The sequence below is a fragment of the Ascaphus truei genome, chromosome 1 (assembly GCF_040206685.1).
Source record: "Ascaphus truei isolate aAscTru1 chromosome 1, aAscTru1.hap1, whole genome shotgun sequence".
Lineage (NCBI taxonomy): Eukaryota > Metazoa > Chordata > Amphibia > Anura > Ascaphidae > Ascaphus > Ascaphus truei.
In genome coordinates, this window is record NC_134483.1 from 109,213,139 (window position 1) to 109,232,685 (window position 19,547).

Below are 19,547 nucleotides of genomic sequence, written 5' to 3' on the forward strand. Positions count from 1 at the left end.
TCTTTTACTCATTGCTGGATCAGTTTGTTACTTGACAAATGGTATCGCTCCAAATGGTAACGCTGCTACTGAAACAGTATTGATAGTAACTGCATGGTTACTGTTGTGGTAGCTACTGTACAATAGTCATTTAACTTAAAAAACATTTGCATCTTTTTACATCCTTAGGAAATAGCTCTCATTCTTGATGACGTTTTAGAATATGAGTTTTTACATTAAAGCTCTTAATAGCATGTAACAAAAACAAAATAATTTCATGTTAAAGATGCCTAACCATTAACATGACAAGTACACTGTGTCAGAAATAAAAAACAATATACACTGCTTTGTTAGGTGCTAAGTTAGGCTTTGATTATACCAGATGCCGCTGGGCGGTAGCGTCATCTGGTGACGTCATCCTCACGCTGACGCCGAGCGGCATCTTGAACAGACAGAGGAGACAGGAGAGGAGAGAAGCAGAGGAGACAGGGAGGTGTGGAAATGAGCGGCTTGCCCTCATTGGCTCAACCACTCACGTGGCCGTCCCCTCCCAAGAACAAATTCCTCTGTCTCCTCTCCAGCATGTCGCTGGAGGTATGTTTACCTCAATTGGATCAATGTATTTTGTTTTTGCCGGCCTACGTGATCATACTTAACAGAAGTAAGAATGGAGATGCCAGAAATGTAGGGCCTGCACATAATCATATCTATATACACACACACACACACATGCACATCATGATGATCTACATATATCGTCAAATTACACAAATGCATACTACTACGAAAATATACCGATATAGGAGATAAATCTGTGGAGAATTATGTTAGAAGTAAAAAATACTGTACTACTAAATATAATATTTTATATATAAGGTGCATGAAGTAATTCACTGTTAATTTTATTACCTCACAGAATACACCTGAGCTTGGAAGAGTGAACATGTGCAAAGGGTTGAAGGATAAAAGCTGGTCTTCAACACTGGCCAAGGTCAACTGGAAAGGTCTTGAATGGGGTGATGTCTTGTCAGGACACTGGAAAGACAATGCCTCATTCAGGTGCTCCTAGAGGAAAAAAGCACACGAGTATATGAATACAAAATGGTTTATCACAACAGGCTTGTGAGTTCTGAACTTTATTTTGGTATGTTAGAAAGAAACTGTTTGAATGTTTATATGAAGCATTTTAAGATTAATTACTTTTACACACACTTTCCCTACCTGTTGATTGTGTGCTCTCAGTTCTGTGGGGCTACTGCAGTGCTGTGAGCTGCTTTGTGCTCGTGTCATGGCCCCGCCCCCCATGCCAAAATAAGGAACCTACAGATCGCGGTGAAGCACCGTGCACACACCGCCAGAACACAAGGCGGGCGTGCAGGCTCGTGTAACGGGGTCCTTGCGGAACTCATGATCGTGGCAGCCCTTTTGTTTAAAAATTTTATTTTTTATTTTCGCGATCCCGGTTATAACGCGGTCTCATTCTGTGGCCCCCGAGCACCGCGTTATAACGGAGTTCAACTGTATTGTGTCAATCTGTCACAGTCTCTGATGATTTTATACTGTACATACAGGAGGGTTACTTTTCACTGGATCATCAGTATTGATCATTACTTCACCTACCCCCTGCCAGCCGTACTAGGTGGCCAGTTATCACACTCCTACACACTTAACTTTGACCTTGTTTTTACCATTTATCCTGTTGTATTTACCCGTCCCAATTATTTTGAGGTTGATGTATTAAAAGTTCGTTTTTAACTCATTTACAATCCACCATCCGTTACTTTGGTTTTGAGTGCACCCAATAGGGACTTTCTCTTCTTTCTTCAATTACTGAAGTAGGGATATCCTGAAAACCTAATGTGTTGGTGGCTCTTGAGGACTGGAGTTAGCGACCCCTGTAGTAGAAGGTACTTCTATTCCATTCTGATCTACACTGTTGCTTACTGAGAACTGCTGTCTTTATTAGGTCTTAACACTAGCAAAACTGATTTGACAGTGTGTGTATAAGCCATAAGGGTCATCAAGAAGCCAGTGATGAACACTGCATGTTATGGGGCACTGAAGTGGTTAAAACATGTTCAGTAATTCAAGATGGAATAAGTGGGGACAAAAAAAAAGTAAACCACGTTATTTTGCCCAAAGCAGTTTTCAACAGGTTTTGTCTGCAAAATACATAATTTGCTATAAGTTAGGTAAAATAACGTGGGACCCAACTCTCACCAATATTACCAAATCTAATTTCCATGCTGAAAGGAGAGTCTCCAAGCATGTGGAAATTGGGAGTTTATAATTAAGAGCTAGTTTCATTGGGGTCACATACAGTAATCTTCTATGCAGATATGCCCCCCTTTTGGGCACAGAAAAGCATCTGTAATATTTTGCACTGTGTTGCCTTCGTCAGTAACATATTGGATAGACCTCAATGGAGGTTTACTGTTGGGTGGAAGGGGGGCATCCAGATGCATGGCCTATCCGGAGCTATGTGGCAGCAGGACAATCTCCGGAAGCTTTTTCAGTAGCAGCTTCAGAGACAGTAAGTCCGGCTGCATCTGTACGCATGTCTTTGCCGTTAATTTTTTAAAAAGACATTCATTCTTTATGTACATTACATGAAGGAAATAATTTGTATCATTTGCATATCATTAGCACTCTTCTGACACTCATATGCTTATATATATGTTGTGGGTATTTTGGGGGTTTAATTGGAGCTTGTTAGGTGTCCAGTATGTTTTACAATTCTTGTCCAGCTAGTCATAGCTGATTGGAGGTTGGCAACCTCCTACTTAATTTAAGCTCACCCCCTCCCACATTTAAATGGTTATGGGCTCACTCCATAGCATCTTCCACTCAGGGGAACTTGCCTGCTTGCAGTTTGGCTGTGACATCTCTAATACAGAGTGCTTTTCCTGGTAATGTACAGGTTAATAAAAGCTTCAGTCAGACAGAACTTTGGCTTGCAGTTTGGCTGAGACATCTCTAATACAGAGTGCTTTTCCTGGTAATGTACAGGTTAATAAAAGCTTCAGTCAGACAGAACTTTACAGCTAATATTGACAGATTTACTATAAATCATTCTTCCTGTTATTAAACAGGTTATTAAGAATTTATATTAGCGTTAGGGACCCCTGATATGTGGTCTGCCTTGGCGTTGGCTCAGGGGCTTACAACAATTTTGGCCAAAAATGTCAAACTAAAAGACCATTTACTTATTAGTTATTCCATATATATTTAGGCACTGTACCGTGTATGAGTCTCACTAGATGTGCTAAAAACTGAGCTCTGTCTGTGTTTTATGTTATGTCTCTGGTTTTAATGCAATTGCCAGCTCAGTAGCACTCTTCTGACACTCATATGCTTATATATATGTTGTGGGTATTTTGGGGGTTTAATTGGAGCTTGTTAGGTGTCCAGTATGTTTTACAATTCTTGTCCAGCTAGTCATAGCTGATTGGAGGTTGGCAACCTCCTACTTAATTTAAGCTCACCCCCTCCCACATTTAAATGGTTATGGGCTCACTCCATAGCATCTTCCACTCAGGGGAACTTGCCTGCTTGCAGTTTGGCTGTGACATCTCTAATACAGAGTGCTTTTCCTGGTAATGTACAGGTTAATAAAAGCTTCAGTCAGACAGAACTTTGGCTTGCAGTTTGGCTGAGACATCTCTAATACAGAGTGCTTTTCCTGGTAATGTACAGGTTAATAAAAGCTTCAGTCAGACAGAACTTTACAGCTAATATTGACAGATTTACTATAAATCATTCTTCCTGTTATTAAACAGGTTATTAAGAATTTATATTAGCGTTAGGGACCCCTGATATGTGGTCTGCCTTGGCGTTGGCTCAGGGGCTTACAACAATTTTGGCCAAAAATGTCAAACTAAAAGACCATTTACTTATTAGTTATTCCATATATATTTAGGCACTGTACCGTGTATGAGTCTCACTAGATGTGCTAAAAACTGAGCTCTGTCTGTGTTTTATGTTATGTCTCTGGTTTTAATGAAAGGAGAGTCTCCAAGCATGTGGAAATTGGGAGTTTATAATTAAGAGCTAGTTTCATTGGGGTCACATACAGTAATCTTCTATGCAGATATGCCCCCCTTTTGGGCACAGAAAAGCATCTGTAATATTTTGCACTGTGTTGCCTTCGTCAGTAACATATTGGATAGACCTCAATGGAGGTTTACTGTTGGGTGGAAGGGGGGCATCCAGATGCATGGCCTATCCGGAGCTATGTGGCAGCAGGACAATCTCCGGAAGCTTTTTCAGTAGCAGCTTCAGAGACAGTAAGTCCGGCTGCATCTGTACGCATGTCTTTGCCGTTAATTTTTTAAAAAGACATTCATTCTTTATGTACATTACATGAAGGAAATAATTTGTATCATTTGCATATCATTAAAGTGTAAAAGGGAAACCGAATGCACAAGGAAATAATATATTATGTAAATGATACACTATTTGTCTTTTGCAGAAATCTCTTGGTAAATATAATAATCTCCATCTCAAAGGCATGCATTCAACTTATCTTACTCTTTAGCAGTAGAATGTATGGAAAATGTATGCAGCATGTGTCTATTTACAGTCTATCTTAATAGAATAATACCATTTTTCATAACCTTTTCCACAACACCTTATTTTATTTTTAAATCAATTCCTGATGCCCCCATTGGTTTATCCCCAGTTATGTTAATCAGAGTTCCAACTGATCATAAAGACACTTAATACCTATGTAGCCATGGCTGGTTCTTGCTAATCATCTGCTCTCCCTAACACGCAAGTCCTGGTAGATTCAGGCAGTGTTAGGCACATCTTAGGTTTACCCCTCCCCTCTACAGCTTCCTTGCGTGGCAGGAGTGGAGATGGGACTTGGTCTGTGTGCTGCCCAATCCTGGGTGCAGGCCTGGTGCCCTCCCCTGCTCTAAGGATGAGGCACACCTAAATTGTAGTCAGTCTGTGTGAGGGTTCTTCCCAGTTCCCTGAGGAGTGTGCCACTCCGAGTACTGGGAGTTGTAAGCTGTATCTCACCCTGCGGGGTGGACTAGATGACATTAGGGGACTGTGACAACTAGCACTGCAGAGACTGAACTGAAGTATCTACATCAAAAGCCTGTCCTGCTTTCCCAACACCATCGCATACCCTCAGCCCTCTTGTGAAACAACAGGTAAAGCACACCACTATACAATGGTACCAGGGCCAATCTCCCATAGAGGAGGGGATGCAGCGCTACCCCTAATTACTAGCCATTTTTGCATTAACTATTACGCAGTGATCAGAATGACAGTATTTCTTAAACTTAAATTGTCATTTTTTCTGGTATTTTAAATGTAATGCAATATTTCACAGACAATATACAATGATCAGAACATCACTAATTTGCAGGTGAGTCTGAGGCACCATCAGGTGCCATAATATTTGACCAAGGCACACTTTTTGCACCTTTACCATGCAGAGTGCTGTACTCATTATCAACAAATTCATACCGCCTGTATCTTTATGTACAGTATAATCTGTGTAAGTGGTTCATTGTATAAAAAACATCACAGCGTTCATGCATTTTGATGTGGAGAGCAGAAAAAAGGTGTGAAACGTGTATCTTTTTCAAATACTAGGGATATTTCTTAAAAACAAATAAATATATGAGACAACGGTGAAATAAGAGCACTTTCACTCGGTAGTCTGCTTAGATCTTAGTTTGTGCAAAAGAATCTTTGGCCGCTCATGTGAGAAGCAGGACTGCGGTGTTCAGCGTCTCCATTCACTACTCACAATACAGTGATTCACTTTTCAGTCTCTATAAAACTTTTTGCCAAGGTGGAGACCTGAAATATAGGATGATGTTTGTTACAATTTCTATTCCTGAAGCTGGTTTGACCCCCGGGTGATGACTGCAGCAAACCTGACAGGTTGCATACATCCTCCACATAATAAAATAGTTGTAAAAATATACAAATAAACCCTGTGGATTGTAAAGATCAGTTGACACTGCACTTTAATCTTGCTCAGTGCAAACACACAGTGCTAGGGTACATAGTGACTTTATTCAAGCGCCACTGCCACTGCAGACAACTTTTTAATGTTTTAACTTTAATAGCCATCATCATTGCTTCTTTTCTGTGCTGTCTTATGTTCGCTGTACAATAACTTCATTTGTATTGCTTTCGTTCCTTCTACAAACTGCAAACATGAGGATATGGCTGTCCTCTCCCAATATTTGTACATGCTATGGGCACCAGTGACTAATTCCACCCTCGCTTCTCATGTATTTTCTTGTTCATACTGACAGGGCTGAAGTTCCTAGGCACCCGTTTATATCGTAACACTGCGAGAAGAATTACTGGCATGAACATAAAGATCCTATTGCACATGTACTTTATGTACATTGCCTTTGAAAAATATAAATGCGTCACACAGGACAGAGTACAGACCCAATACAGAAAATGCTTTATCGCTCTATGCTGAGCATTTTATATTTAATTGTAATTGGCTGCATTCATTCCTCAGCTTGGAATAGCCATTGAACTGTTAAGTAAATTCATAAATCAGCACTGCATCTTGCAAAAGAACCTCTTTTTTTTTGTCCAATGCAGAACAAACTCCATATTATAGTGCAATGCAGAGTTTGCTATTGACTTTAAGAAGTATTACCACCTCCTTGACTAACCCTTAGCTGCCAGCATACGCTGCCTCAACCCAGTACACACCTAATTGCTCGGCAAAAAGGCAGTTTCCCTACCTCATTGAGCTGGATGATGTGATAAATTTGCCTCAGGTACTCGCCGCCACCTGGTTTGTGGCAGATATCCAGGACCATCATGTTTATTTTCTGCTCAGTCAATTTAAGCCCGCTGCCTTGGTCTTTTAATACTGAGCTGTCTTCTTGCCGTGCAAAGTCACTAGAACAAAGAAAGTGTACCCAATTATGCATTGCTAATCCAATAATGCACAATAAAATCATCTGAGTGTCATCTTTAAAAAGTACTGCCCACAGGCAGGTACACCGAAATAAAACAGCAGTGTCTGTTTATTCAGCAGAGAAGGGCAATTTGTGTGTGTTCCTAGCATTGGTAAAATGACTATCATTATAGGAAAAAGGAAAGTAAAATATCCTGCTTATTCCAATATTCAGAGACTACCTAAGAAGGTAATCGTGTATTTCTGTCATTAGTATAATAGTATATTTCTCCCACAGTTAAATTCACTGTTCTCTCTTTTGTATGCTTAAAAATACCTGTCTGGTACCATCTAAAAAGCAAATTAATGTCAAAAGGGTAGCCATTAAAGTAGGTAGAAGTCAAAATATTACACGCTTACAATCTCACTATTTTACAATTTATATAATTTTAAAAAGGTGTCTTCTCCCTACTATGCTTTCTATATAAAACATTAGCCTACAGTGTAGAAAAGGTGTTAACTGGTGCCACTGGCGGTTTTTGTTCAAAAGGTGCTGTCTAATGCAGCTTATTATCGGTAATCACATTACAACAAAGTGAGGCACTGACCATGTACTGTACAGTGTATGCAGCATGGAAGGAAGGAACGTCAGAGCATGAATCACTTCCACACAAACTACATGAAAATAAAATGACATTTCTCAAACAAATACAAACATTCTAATGCAAAAAATAATAATAATACTGTACTTTGTTTCTCATTACTTTATCAGTGGTGCCATTTATTATTTCCAAGAGGGACCCAAAAGAGTGCAATGCCTGTATGTCAGTATGTATATATTATTTACGCACCGTCAACAAAAGCTGTCTCACATTTTAATCTGGTCTATACCACTTATATATGCCTATAATATATATTATCTTTAACTGTGTATGTCTTGTATATAATGTACTGTATAACCCTTTTCACTCATTGCAACTATGTATTTGTCATTATAACTCTGTGCCCAGGACATACTTTAAAACGAGAGGTAACTCTCAATGTATTACTTCCAGGTAAAAAAAATTATAAATAAATAAATGTACATAGCGCTTTGCAAAATGGAAACTGGAATACAGGTAAATATTACACAAAAGTGCATCAAACATAAAAGCACACAATGAGAAAATAAACCCTGTAGACTGTACAATGGTAGTGACATGTTGGGAGATTGGCAAAGACAGTAGGGGATGGGGTAATTGCAGTGGATGGCAGTGGATGGCAGCGGATGGCAGTGTCTAGGGTTGGACTTGATGTGAGTAGGTTTTCAATTTTTACCCACAGCGGAGGAGGGTATGACGGAAGTGACCGAGGTCATTACTATTCTTATTGCAGAATATTTGTGAGCACGTTGTGTGTGCATACAAGTGTATAATTTTATCATTCATATTTTATTTTCATCATACCGTTTTAATAAATTCTTATTTCCAAGATATTGGGACTGTATATATGTTCTATATTATTCTTATTACCTGCATTGGATATCTCTGGTTACACTCCACATTATTTTTGCTTGATCCAGTTGCTGGAGCACCCTTATACCTCTTTCACATGTATCAACTGTTATCTATTGTCGACATCTGGAATTGATTTCCTTATATTTGCTTTTTTTTGTAGTAGGAGTATGGTCCATGTCCTTAAAAATATTAAATACAAGTCTACGCACATCTGTGGGACATAAGTAAACCACAAGTGATACGAATGTTGGACAAAAAATACCTGTAGTTTGTAGAATGTAATGGTAATTAAACTCCTATTTTAAATTGCAAGCTTTGAACTAATTTACTGTACAAAACTTCTGGAGATGGCAACTGAAATGGGGACTAAAAACGTTTAGGATATAGAGAGCATGACAAATGGAGAGACATTTGTGAATTTTATATATATATATTTATTTAGCAAATGGAAATATTACTGTATGCTAATTTGCATGTCTTAGACAGGTCTGCAACCCTGCCTTTCACCATTATCACCCAGCACACAGTGCTGCTACTGCAGCAAGGGATTCTGGGAAATTACATGCAAATGAACACACAGTGCCACCTTTTGCTTCAAAACCATATATAACATGGTCCCCTATATTTATTTTTATTTATATATATTACTACTAAGAACTTGTTAAAGCAACAGTCACTTGAACATATTTTTATCATGGAAATACACAAAAAAGAAAAAAGGGTGCTTTTTTGTTTATTTTCATGATAAAAGTATTTTCAAGTGACTGCGGCTTTAACAAGTTCTTAGTAGTAATTACTGCTCTTGTATGTGGACTGCTGCAAATACTACATACAGTATAAAGTGCCATTTATAGCCACTTTACTTTGTATAGAGGGCAAGCAGGACGCCCACATTATTGTGAAAAGATAGATAAAGTGATTCCGATTTTGATAATAAAATATTGTCAAGGCAAGTGTAGCCATTTTTATTAAAATTGAACAAGTGAACGTATAATTAGGCCGAAACAAATCACAAGCGATTAGTAATAAAAGGTAGGACTGCCGTGAAAATAAACCTCAAATACACGGCGATACCCATGTATGATTGTTTTTGTGTTGGTCCAAGAAAGGGAACCCAAACGTGACACAAATCCAGCATACTACCCATAAAATGACATTCGTTCTGAGAACACTTTCACTGGTCACTGTAAGACTCCCTGGAAGGTCACACAGCTGCCGGAATAAAAGAACGCAGGTACAGTACAGTGTGGTACTTTACACTTTCAAAATATCCCACGGAGTTAATAGCTTAAAATAATATGAGCTGTAATCTTGTTGTTTGAGATTTAGAAACTGCTACTGTGTCATTGTGGTATGTGCAATATAATTACAGGCACTAAACACACAGGCTTTCCTGTGGAATTAACAGGACAATTTACAGCTGTTCTTTTCATGGCAGGTACAAACCTCTTCTTTTTTCTTTTTTTACTCTCTCGGAGGATGACATTGAAAAAGTTGAGGGCCCTCTGACAAAGGAGTGTATCACCCGAATTGTATCCTTTCCTGTCCATCACTTTGCAGGTGAAGCAGATGATTGGATTCAGTCAGCGCTATGATTAATGAGTTCCTCTCTGGATATGGGACAGCCTATCAATCATGTCATTAGGGAAAATGTGCCCTGAAAGAGGCAGACCTCAGCCAAAGAATAACTGCATTCATCTTAATCTGTATATGCACCCAGCCAGCCAAGTCAGGGTCACCATGATGAAAAACAATAATCTTCAACGCCACAAATTACTTTGCAAAGACGGACGTTTCTTTACTTTTTGGGGGGCTGCGTGTTCTCTGCAATACAAGCTGGCTGTTTACAGCCTGGGTGTTACTTTGAAGTGAAGGTTATTTTAATGAATAGTAATGCTTGCAGGTAGCGTACAAGACAGGCACACTGCATACAGCTGCCACTTCCTCCAAAGTTTTTGTTCATGATTCTCACACAAGTCAATGTCACATCTAAACTGGACAACTGGAAGGAAATCTGCCTAACTATTTTGCAAAGGTCATGATCTTACGGTTACTGTAAATATGTTTGCCTTGGCCTAAGAATTCGAAGTAATATATATTAGGGGAAATAATGATTGTAATTAAAGGTTACAGTTTCTATGACTTCTTTTCAAAAGGAACCAAAAAGATGGTTTGCCAACTTTGCTGATAGAAAGATTGGAACATTTATAGAGACAAATCTGTTTTTTTAATGAATTTGTTCAAAAGCAAACAAAGTCTGATCGTCACAAGGGTGAAGAAATGGAAAAGCCAGTGGGCTGGGCATATTGCAAAAAGAAATGACCATCGTTGAACAGAGATGATACTCGAATGGATTCCAAGAGATATCAAAAGACCAAGACAATGACCATGTAAGAAATCAGATGCTTTGCATACTCCAGCGCAGCTTACAGAGTGTGCGCGCCCACGGAGGGCTTTCAATGCTTCCACTGAGATTGGCTCGCCCCCCGCTTGCGACACGCGGCCGCCCCGCACACGACGCACGTGCACCGCTCACCAGCTGCGTGTCAATACTCCTGCTCTCTCCCACCTGTCTCCTGCACCTCACAGCCTATCCCTGTCTCCACAGTAGCCGCTCCTCCGCTCCACCCCCCTGTCCCATTGGCCACCTATTCTCATATATGCTCAGCTCTTTCGCTCCTTCTTTGGTGAGCATAGTTCATTGTAGCCTTGCTGTTCCCACGTCCCTGTTCCTTTTGTTTTGCCTTGCCTGTTTCTGTGTTTGATCTCCTGTGTACCGACCCGGCTAGACTTTGGACCCTTCTCTGGATATCGACCCTGGCTTGCCTCTGACCTTCCATATCTCTCCATCCCTGACCACGGCACACGAGCAACGACTATCCTACTGGCTCCAACCCCTTGACCACGGCACCCAGCTACCGACTACTCTCCTGGCTCCAACTTCTGACCTCGGCAAGTATCAAGACTATTCTACTCTCTCCAACCCTGACCCTGCAAGCCTTGACTATCCACTCTCCAGACATGCCTCCGCTGCTGTGGGTGGCGTGTTCAATACTCTCCCACCTCAGTACTGGGGTCCCGCCTTGTTCGTGGTGAGCGCAAGCGTTACAGACCAAAAGTAAAATGAGAGGATGAAATAAGAAAATATGTTGGAGCAACGTGGAGGAGAGGCTTGCAACTTAAATATCTGGAAGATCATTGGGGAGGCCTTCACATCTCTGTCTCTCTCTCTCTCTGTCCTCCTGGATCTTTTACAATCTGACTTTCAGCTCATTCAGCAGAGACCGTGCTCACTAAAGTAGCTAATGATCTACATGAATCACATGGTCATTTTTCACTATAATCCTGCTCGATCCCTCTGCTGCCTTAGATATTGTCAATCACCCTCTTCTCCTTCATATTCTAATCTCCCTTGGTATCCGCAACAAAGCTGTATTCTGGTATTCATCATACCTCTCCCATTGCAAATTTTCAGTCCTCTGTTGCTAACATGTCTTGGTCTTCTGTTGATCTGTCTGTTAGTGTACCTCAGGGCTCCCTCCTTTTCTCTCTCTACACACTATCCTTTGCTGACATCATTAACTCTTTTGGGTTTAGGTATCATCTCTGAAGATTATACGCAGATATATCTCCTGCAATCCAGTATCAAGTTTCAAATTGCCTCCTGGCTATATCCTCGTGGATGGCGCTCTGTCGTCTTAAACCTAAAATGTCTAAAACTGAGAACCTCATATTTCCCACTAAATCTGTCCTAATATCCCCCTTTTCCATTACGGTAACTGGTAATACTATCTATGCAGTCGCCAAAGCACATTGCTTAGGAGTGACATTTGAGTCCTCCCTTTCCTTCTCCATTTATGGCAGACGGTAGCTAAAACTTGTCGCTTTTTCCTACGTAACATTGCTTACCCCAAAAAATGTGCACTCAAGTTTTTGTATAAGTAGTATAACAATGAATTTCATCAATAAAAAAATATAAAAGAGGAACATAACAAAAAATCAGAAGTGGGAAAAGTGACTCAATATTGTACTGATCCTCTTTAAAACATAGACTATCTTCCATTGTATATATGCGTGTATACAATATAACTTAATATACAGTAATGTCTACCAAAAAACATCTCATATCAATATCCCCTTTGTATAAAGTGCTGGTCTGCTTGCAAAGTGCATGATATAGCAGCCTCCTTGAGACAGAGAATCCAGCTTTGCTGATGGTTAAAGTGCTCTTGTGCTTACATAAATACTGAACATTGCAGCTTCCACAATCCCAATCTAACTTGATGAGACATGCATATGTACGTACCTTCATTACATTGCACAAAGCCAAAAGAAGTACAGTATATAAATGAAAACACACGGACGGAAAAAATGAAGTATAAGAGAAGAGGGTTATAATGCCTTAATTTGAGCTGAAGGAGTGGCTCAGTGAGTAAAAGATACAGGGGCTTATTCTAGTAGCTCGATAAGTATCTCATAGAGAATTTTGAGCATGAAATTCAATAACATGCCAAACTCGCTTTAGAAGTGCTTCTTCCCGATCGCTCACGCTCCCACACAGACAAACCGAGAGGGAGCAAAAAACTGCGCAAACTTGCATTTTTTTTTAAAATATCGAGCAATTCTAGTAGCTCAGAGTTTCACATAACGGCTGCAACTCGTAAGCAGCTCAAACTGAGAACAATGACACTGAGTGTTAAACAAGAGAGCCTGGTTCAAATCGTGTGCTCCTTGTGTAAGTCACTTTATCTCCCTGGGTCTGAGGCCCCCAAAAATAGATGCTGAGCTCTAAGGGGCAGGTACTGGGGAAAATTGAGGTAAATGACCACCTCAATAACGTGTGCTACAGAGTAGAAGTGTTTCCACAAGAGAGAATGTCTCCACAATGCCAGTATATATCCAGAGTGAAAACGGAGTGAATAAAAGTCCAATGACTAAACCCCTAGTGTGGGGGATGGGTTGGCAAAATTGACAAGAGAGGGATGACCGAGGGAGGTCTCTCGACCGGCACCGGACCCCTTCAGTGTACAGTATATAGCCACACATAAAACCAATCCTCCTGGGGACACTCCGTAAATGTTAAAGATAAATTCACTTACTACATCTGGTGATCCGGATATGCGTGCTCCATGCTGCTCATTGTGCACAGAAGAAAAAAGCTTCCCACTGAAGAGAGAGAAGGGACAGCGGGCACTGCTAGGCAATTATTGAAGGCTGGACTGCGCTGAGGTGAAAAGTTATTTATTGACCATATGCAAACAGGGATAAAAAGGGAAAGTCCCCCGTAGTAACTCTAACGCGTTTCACCCCTACGGGGCTTTGTCTTTGACGGTGAAACGCGTTAGAGTTACTACGGGGGACTTTCCCTTTTTATCCCTGTTTGCATATGGTCAATAAATAACTTTTCACCTCAGCGCAGTCCAGCCTTCAATAATTGCCTAGCAGTGCCTGCTGTCCATTCTCTCTCTTCAGTGGGAAGCTTTTTTCCTCTACGGGGCAGGGACTAGTGCCTGAAAAATTCAGACTGAGATTGCCAGCAAATCTAAATCCATCTTCTAATAGAACTCGTAGATACATTAGTTGAAATGTAACATTTATTGTGAGCTTTGAGACTGTATTGTGGCGTGGGCATCACCGCGTGCACTCCTGCAGCCCCAGCGATGTGTGCACAGGCTGCAGGAGATGCGGGGGGCGTGGCGAACCCGTCATGGAGCTGGTTGCACTCATTGGCTGAACGAGCTGACGTGACGTCACGCGACTACAGCGCGAAATTTCAAATTGAGGTGTCTCGGTAAAATGTAGCAGCATTGACAGACGCGCGCAGCACCGCGAGCACTTGAGGAACTACCATAGATAATCAGGTAAGAGTCCCGGATGTGCGCGCGGACGCAAGCACGCGCACGTAGCGATGTCACCACCATGAGCTCGTCCCAAGTCATGATTCCCGAAGCAAAGAAGACTCGTACTGTTAGTGGTTTACTCAAGATCAATGTAGATACTTTAAAGCTGCAGTTCAGTCAATATCCTGCATGTGTGGGTTTTTTTAATAAATCCGTTCTGTAGTAAGAAAAAATACTTTTAGCATTTTCTGTTTTAAAAAACAACAACTTTGAAAGACCAATTTTCTTGTATTCTATTTTTAAAAGCATGCTTGTTGCTATAGCAACCATTTACATTCTATTTCATATTTAAAGATGTCGCCAATCTTTGCCGATCAATAGACGGAGAATTAATTGACCAGCAGCTATGCAGTTCTTTAGGTAAGTAGAGATTGCCCACATTAAACTATTGAAGTAAAAAAGAAAACTAAAAAAAAACAAAAAAAACCCCCAAAAAACGGGAGCTTCAACTGCAGCTTTAAGAAGAGATTAATTTGTTTATAGATGACCTTGCATGTCACTCATGTATTATAACTGTATACCTTTGCATTTTAAGTTGTCTGCATTCAACTTTTGTGCAGCTCATTTGTCTTATCAATTTAATCATTATGCTATTTATTAGTTAAGAGTTTTACAATATTTTACCTGCTACTATTGGTCAAAGATGAGAATTATCCACTAATTACATCAGGTGCATATATTCATAGCACCCATTTACCTTTTATGCGTGAAGCATGCATAAATTACATAAGTAATATTTTGTCAATCATTTTAAAAGGATAAATCTATCTTTATACATACTGTACATGTTATCTTTTTTTTTTTTTACTTAAATTTTTATTAAACATTTTTTTTTCATACAAAAGAAAAATTAACAAAACATATAACATATAAAAGGGGGGATAGGGGAGGGGGGGGAAGGGATAGCATTTGTAAAAATATAGCATTGTACACAACAATTTAACTGTCACATATATCACTCTGTTCCAAGTATTCTAATCTATGTATGGGGATATACCTGCATGGCGAAACCAAGGAGCCCAAATCTCAGAGAATTGTGAGGTCGAGCCATTCAGATAGGCTGAGAGTTTTTCCATATAAACTATATGCCAAATTTTATTGTTTATTTGGTTTAAGGATGGGGGGGCAGGTTGTTTCCAATTTTTGGCAATTGTACACCGTGTAGCATTTAACATTTGGGTTAGTACTCTAGCTTTTTTTCGGGGAATATTGGCTATTGGCTTGCCTAACAATATATATACTGGGTCATGTGGGACAGTGATATCTAGGATCTTGTGTATTAAGGTGAACACTTCTGTCCAAGTTTGTTGGATTTTGGGACATGACCAGAATATATGCAGAATATCCCCAACTTCGCCACAACCACGCCAGCATAGTGGGGAGACCCCTGGGAGAAAAGAGTGCAGTCTGGCAGGAGTCATGTACCATCTGTATATTAACTTGTAAATATTCTCTTTTATTACAACGCACGATGAATTTTTGGAGGCAGCTTCCCAGATGTCTTTCCAAATATCGAGATCTATACAGACATTAAAATCTTTTTCCCAGGATACCATATAGTTATCGGGGGTTTGGTTGCTCTTGATAGAGGATAAACTTTGATATACTCTGGAGGTAATGCCCTTCATATGGGGCTGGTGTAGACACCAGTCTTCAAATAAAGTCAAAGCCTGGGGTTGACCTGATTTGTAGACTGATTGGATATAATGCCTAACCTGGAGAAATCTGAAAAAGTCGGCCGTGGGGATGTCATAATTCGTTTGTAAAGAAGCGAATGGGGGGACTTTCCCTTGAGTGAGAATATCCTTGACTCTCGTGAGTCCTTTTTGAACCCAGGTATGGGAGAGTGGGTTTTCTGTGTAAAAAGGAAGGGAGGGGTCCGAGAATAGGGGTTGCATGAGGGAAGGGGAACCAGTTAGTTGAAACTTGGATTTGAGGGAGTCCCAAAGATTACAGGCAAAGGATATCACCGGGTTCTTGAGACTCTCGGGTGGTCTAGACTTTTTGTTGAGCCAGAGAAGATTTTTTATTTTGCATGGGGAACAGATCAAATCCTCTATCTCGACCCACCTCCTTTCGGTTGGGTTTGAATGCCAGCTAACAAGTTGCCCTAATTGAGCTGCTCTATAGTAGTTTTGTAAGTTCGGAAGAGCTAAGCCTCCTTCTAATTTGGACTTATAAAGAATATCTTTGCGGACTCTAGGTCGCCTGTTTTGCCAGACAAATTTCAAAATTTTCTTCTGAATATTGTTTAGATCTTTCTGACAGATTTTAACCGGGAGGGTTTGGAAGAGGTAGAGGAGTCGAGGTAAAATGTTCATTTTAATAGTGGTTATTCTCCCAAACCAGGATATTATATATGGGTTCCAATTGGCTAAGTCCTTGACTATCTGCTCAAAAAAGGGTTTAAAATTTGCGTTGTATAGGGTCGAATAATGTTTTGTTAGTTGCACCCCTAGATATTTAATATGGTTCGCATTCCATTTAAAGTCAAAATTTAGTTGGAGTAATTTTACTAATTCTTTAGGGAGGTTTAAACTAAGGGCCATGGATTTGGAATGATTAATTTTATAACCTGAAAGTGAGCCGAATTCTGATAATACATGGAAAAGGTTAGGGAGGGATGTGAGGGGTTTTGAAAGTGTCAATAGAATATCGTCCGCAAAAAGAGCTATTTTGAATTCTTCCTGGCCAACAGAAATACCCGCAATATTGGGGTTCATCCTTATCTGGCATGCTAATGGTTCTATGGCTAAGGCAAACAATAAAGGTGAGAGCGGACAACCCTGCCTGGTTCCATTTAATATTGGAAAGGGGTCAGACAGTGTACATGTTATCTTAAAGGAAATTCTAATAGTGAACAATTCTCTTAACTGATTTGTGGGTTTTAAATATGGACTCCTGCTCTGAATTCAAGATGAACACGCTGTTCAGAAGAGATAGCGAGCCTGCATTTATGAACTAACATGCAAACTGTGCAGGAAATCTCTGCCTATTGAAGCCAATTCTTCCAACATCACATATGCATGAAAACTTTACCTACACTCTAGATCAGGGGCGCACAATCTTTTTCCCCTGTGCCCCTTGCCTGCTCTCCTCCCCTTTATGCGCTCCCACTGCTCGGCACTGGCGTCATGGCAATGCAACGCCACATGATCCCTTAGCGTCAGTTGACGCCGGGTTACCATGATGACTCGTCGATGAAAGCCAAGGTTAGTTAGTTACAGAGGCCTCGCGCAGTCCACCCAGCATTTAATTTAAATGCCTTGGAGGATAGTGCGGGAACCCCTGTAACTGCCCCCTCTGCCCAAAAAAAAATCTTGCACCGCTCCGTTTGCACACCCCTGCTCTAGAGGCAAAGAGGCCTATTCCAGAATCTAGCGGCATAGTTACAATGACTATATCACCTGAGATTCAGGAAATTTGGTTGTGAAAACATTACGGGATTGTTAAACATGGGCCACTTAGGTACCGGTTTTGAAATTGCCGCTCCAAACCTCTTGGAGTGGCAATTTCATTACCGAAACATAAGAGACATTTTAGTCACCAGCTGTGGCCTGGCTTTCTGCATACCTCCTCCACCGTTACAGTCGGACGTTGGGCCAAACGTCCACACCCGCCTCCAGGAGTTGTGTGTGTGCCTTGGATGGGTGGGGGGGGGGCATGTGTATCTTGGGTGAGGGGGGAGCTGTGTCTTTTGGGGTGGCGGAGGGTGTTTCTTGGGGGGGAGCTGTGTGTATCTTGCAGGGGAAGCTGTGTGTGTGTCTTGGGATGCGGGGAGCTGTGTGTGTTAGTGTGTCTTGGGGGGGAGTTGGGTGCATGTGTGCCTTGGTGGGTGGAGGTGTGTGTGATTCTTGGGGTGTGTGTAATTCATAGGAGGAGGAGTGAGGGGAATAGGAGAGGGAGAAGAGCGGTAAGAGGGGGAAAGGAAGACTTGGGGGTAAGTGATAGAAGAGAAAGGAAGAGGAGCGTGGAGTGAGAGGGGTGTGTGAGTGAGAGAGGAGAGTGGAGGTACTGTACTTCTTTCTTCAAAAAAGTATTTCCTGAAATATCAGAGTAAAATATAATACGTCATTGCAAATCTTCAGTATTTCATGGAAAGTATGCTCGAAGAGCTTTCTTTCAATGTATGACCTGACCGGGTAGTGAAAGGGTTATTGGAAATGGAGAGTGAGGCAGAATGAAAATCAAAATGGTTTTCTCAAAATTTGGTCATTTTAAAATGTAATAATTTTCTTGGAATTTCCTTTCAAGAAGAATGAAGACCTTTCCATCGATGTAATGTGTAACACGACTAGGTAGGGGAGTATGACAGACATGTGAATTATACATAAAGGATACAATATTACTGGCAGTAAATACTGTAGAAACAAAAACAGATTACAATGTGTAGTTGCAAACAGTTGTAGTATGTGGCTGGTATATTGCTAGTGATCTTAAGATATTTAATAAATAACAGTAAGTAGATCCTCACCCATTCCCCCAAAATGCAGTTTTTCTGCAGCTGAGGTTGTATCATTACTTATACACACACCTACCTAATAAGGCTGCGCTTACAGTGCCGGCGACAGCAACGCGACGTCGCATCAAAACAAATGCATTGCCGCCGTCACGTGCGCTTATAGTAAACATGACGCAACGGCGCGGTCACGGTCGCTGGAAGTCATCTCAATTTGATTTTTCCAGCAACCGCAGCCTGACGTCACCGGCACTATAAGCGAAGCCTAAATAGATTAGTGCAAATATTGAGGCTAGAATTCATCAAGCTCTAATATGGGTTATTGGGGTTATTGTAGCCCGCTCCCGCATTGAATGGTTAATGAGGGATTACAGTGCAATGCTCTCCATCGAAATGTAGTGAATCTCCCCTATTGTGTCTTATTCACAAAGGTATGGTTGAGTAAATCCATTAACTCCAGTAGCTTTACTGTGGTGTAGCTACTCTGGTTTTGCTACCATGACTACAATACTTGAATTGGAAAAGTGGAGACTGCAGCTCCGTAGATAATAATAATAACAACTTTATTTCATATACTACTTTTCTCCGAATGGGGCTCAAAGCGTTTCACACTTACAGTATAGTGCGCGGTACGCAGCACATAAGATTGTTACAGACACAGTCCTTGCCCAGGTGAGCTTACAATCCATGTTTTTGGTGCCTGAGGCACAGGGAGATCAAGTGACTTGCTCAAGGTGACTTGCCTTATGAGAAAACTGGGTTTCAAGTGACTTTCATAAAATACTAGTCATCAATAATAAATCATTGAACATTTTCCCATT

At 40.7% G+C, this 19,547-nt stretch overlaps 1 protein-coding gene across 6 annotated transcripts in view; it reads right to left on the reverse strand.

Moving 5' to 3' along the window:
- Positions 1-19,547, reverse strand: part of KIAA0825 (KIAA0825 ortholog) — a 440,138-nt gene that overhangs the window by 185,302 nt on the left and 235,289 nt on the right. For all 6 annotated transcript variants that reach the window (XR_012800113.1, XM_075593181.1, XM_075593165.1 and 3 more), the window contains 2 exons: positions 6,714-6,873; positions 889-1,044 (listed from right to left, as the gene is read on the reverse strand). Coding sequence is in view for 5 of the 6 variants with exons in the window: in XM_075593181.1 (XP_075449296.1) it covers positions 889-1,044; positions 6,714-6,873 (316 nt within the window). In the remaining variant the exon portion in view is untranslated. The remainder of the gene's footprint in view (positions 1-888; positions 1,045-6,713; positions 6,874-19,547) is intronic.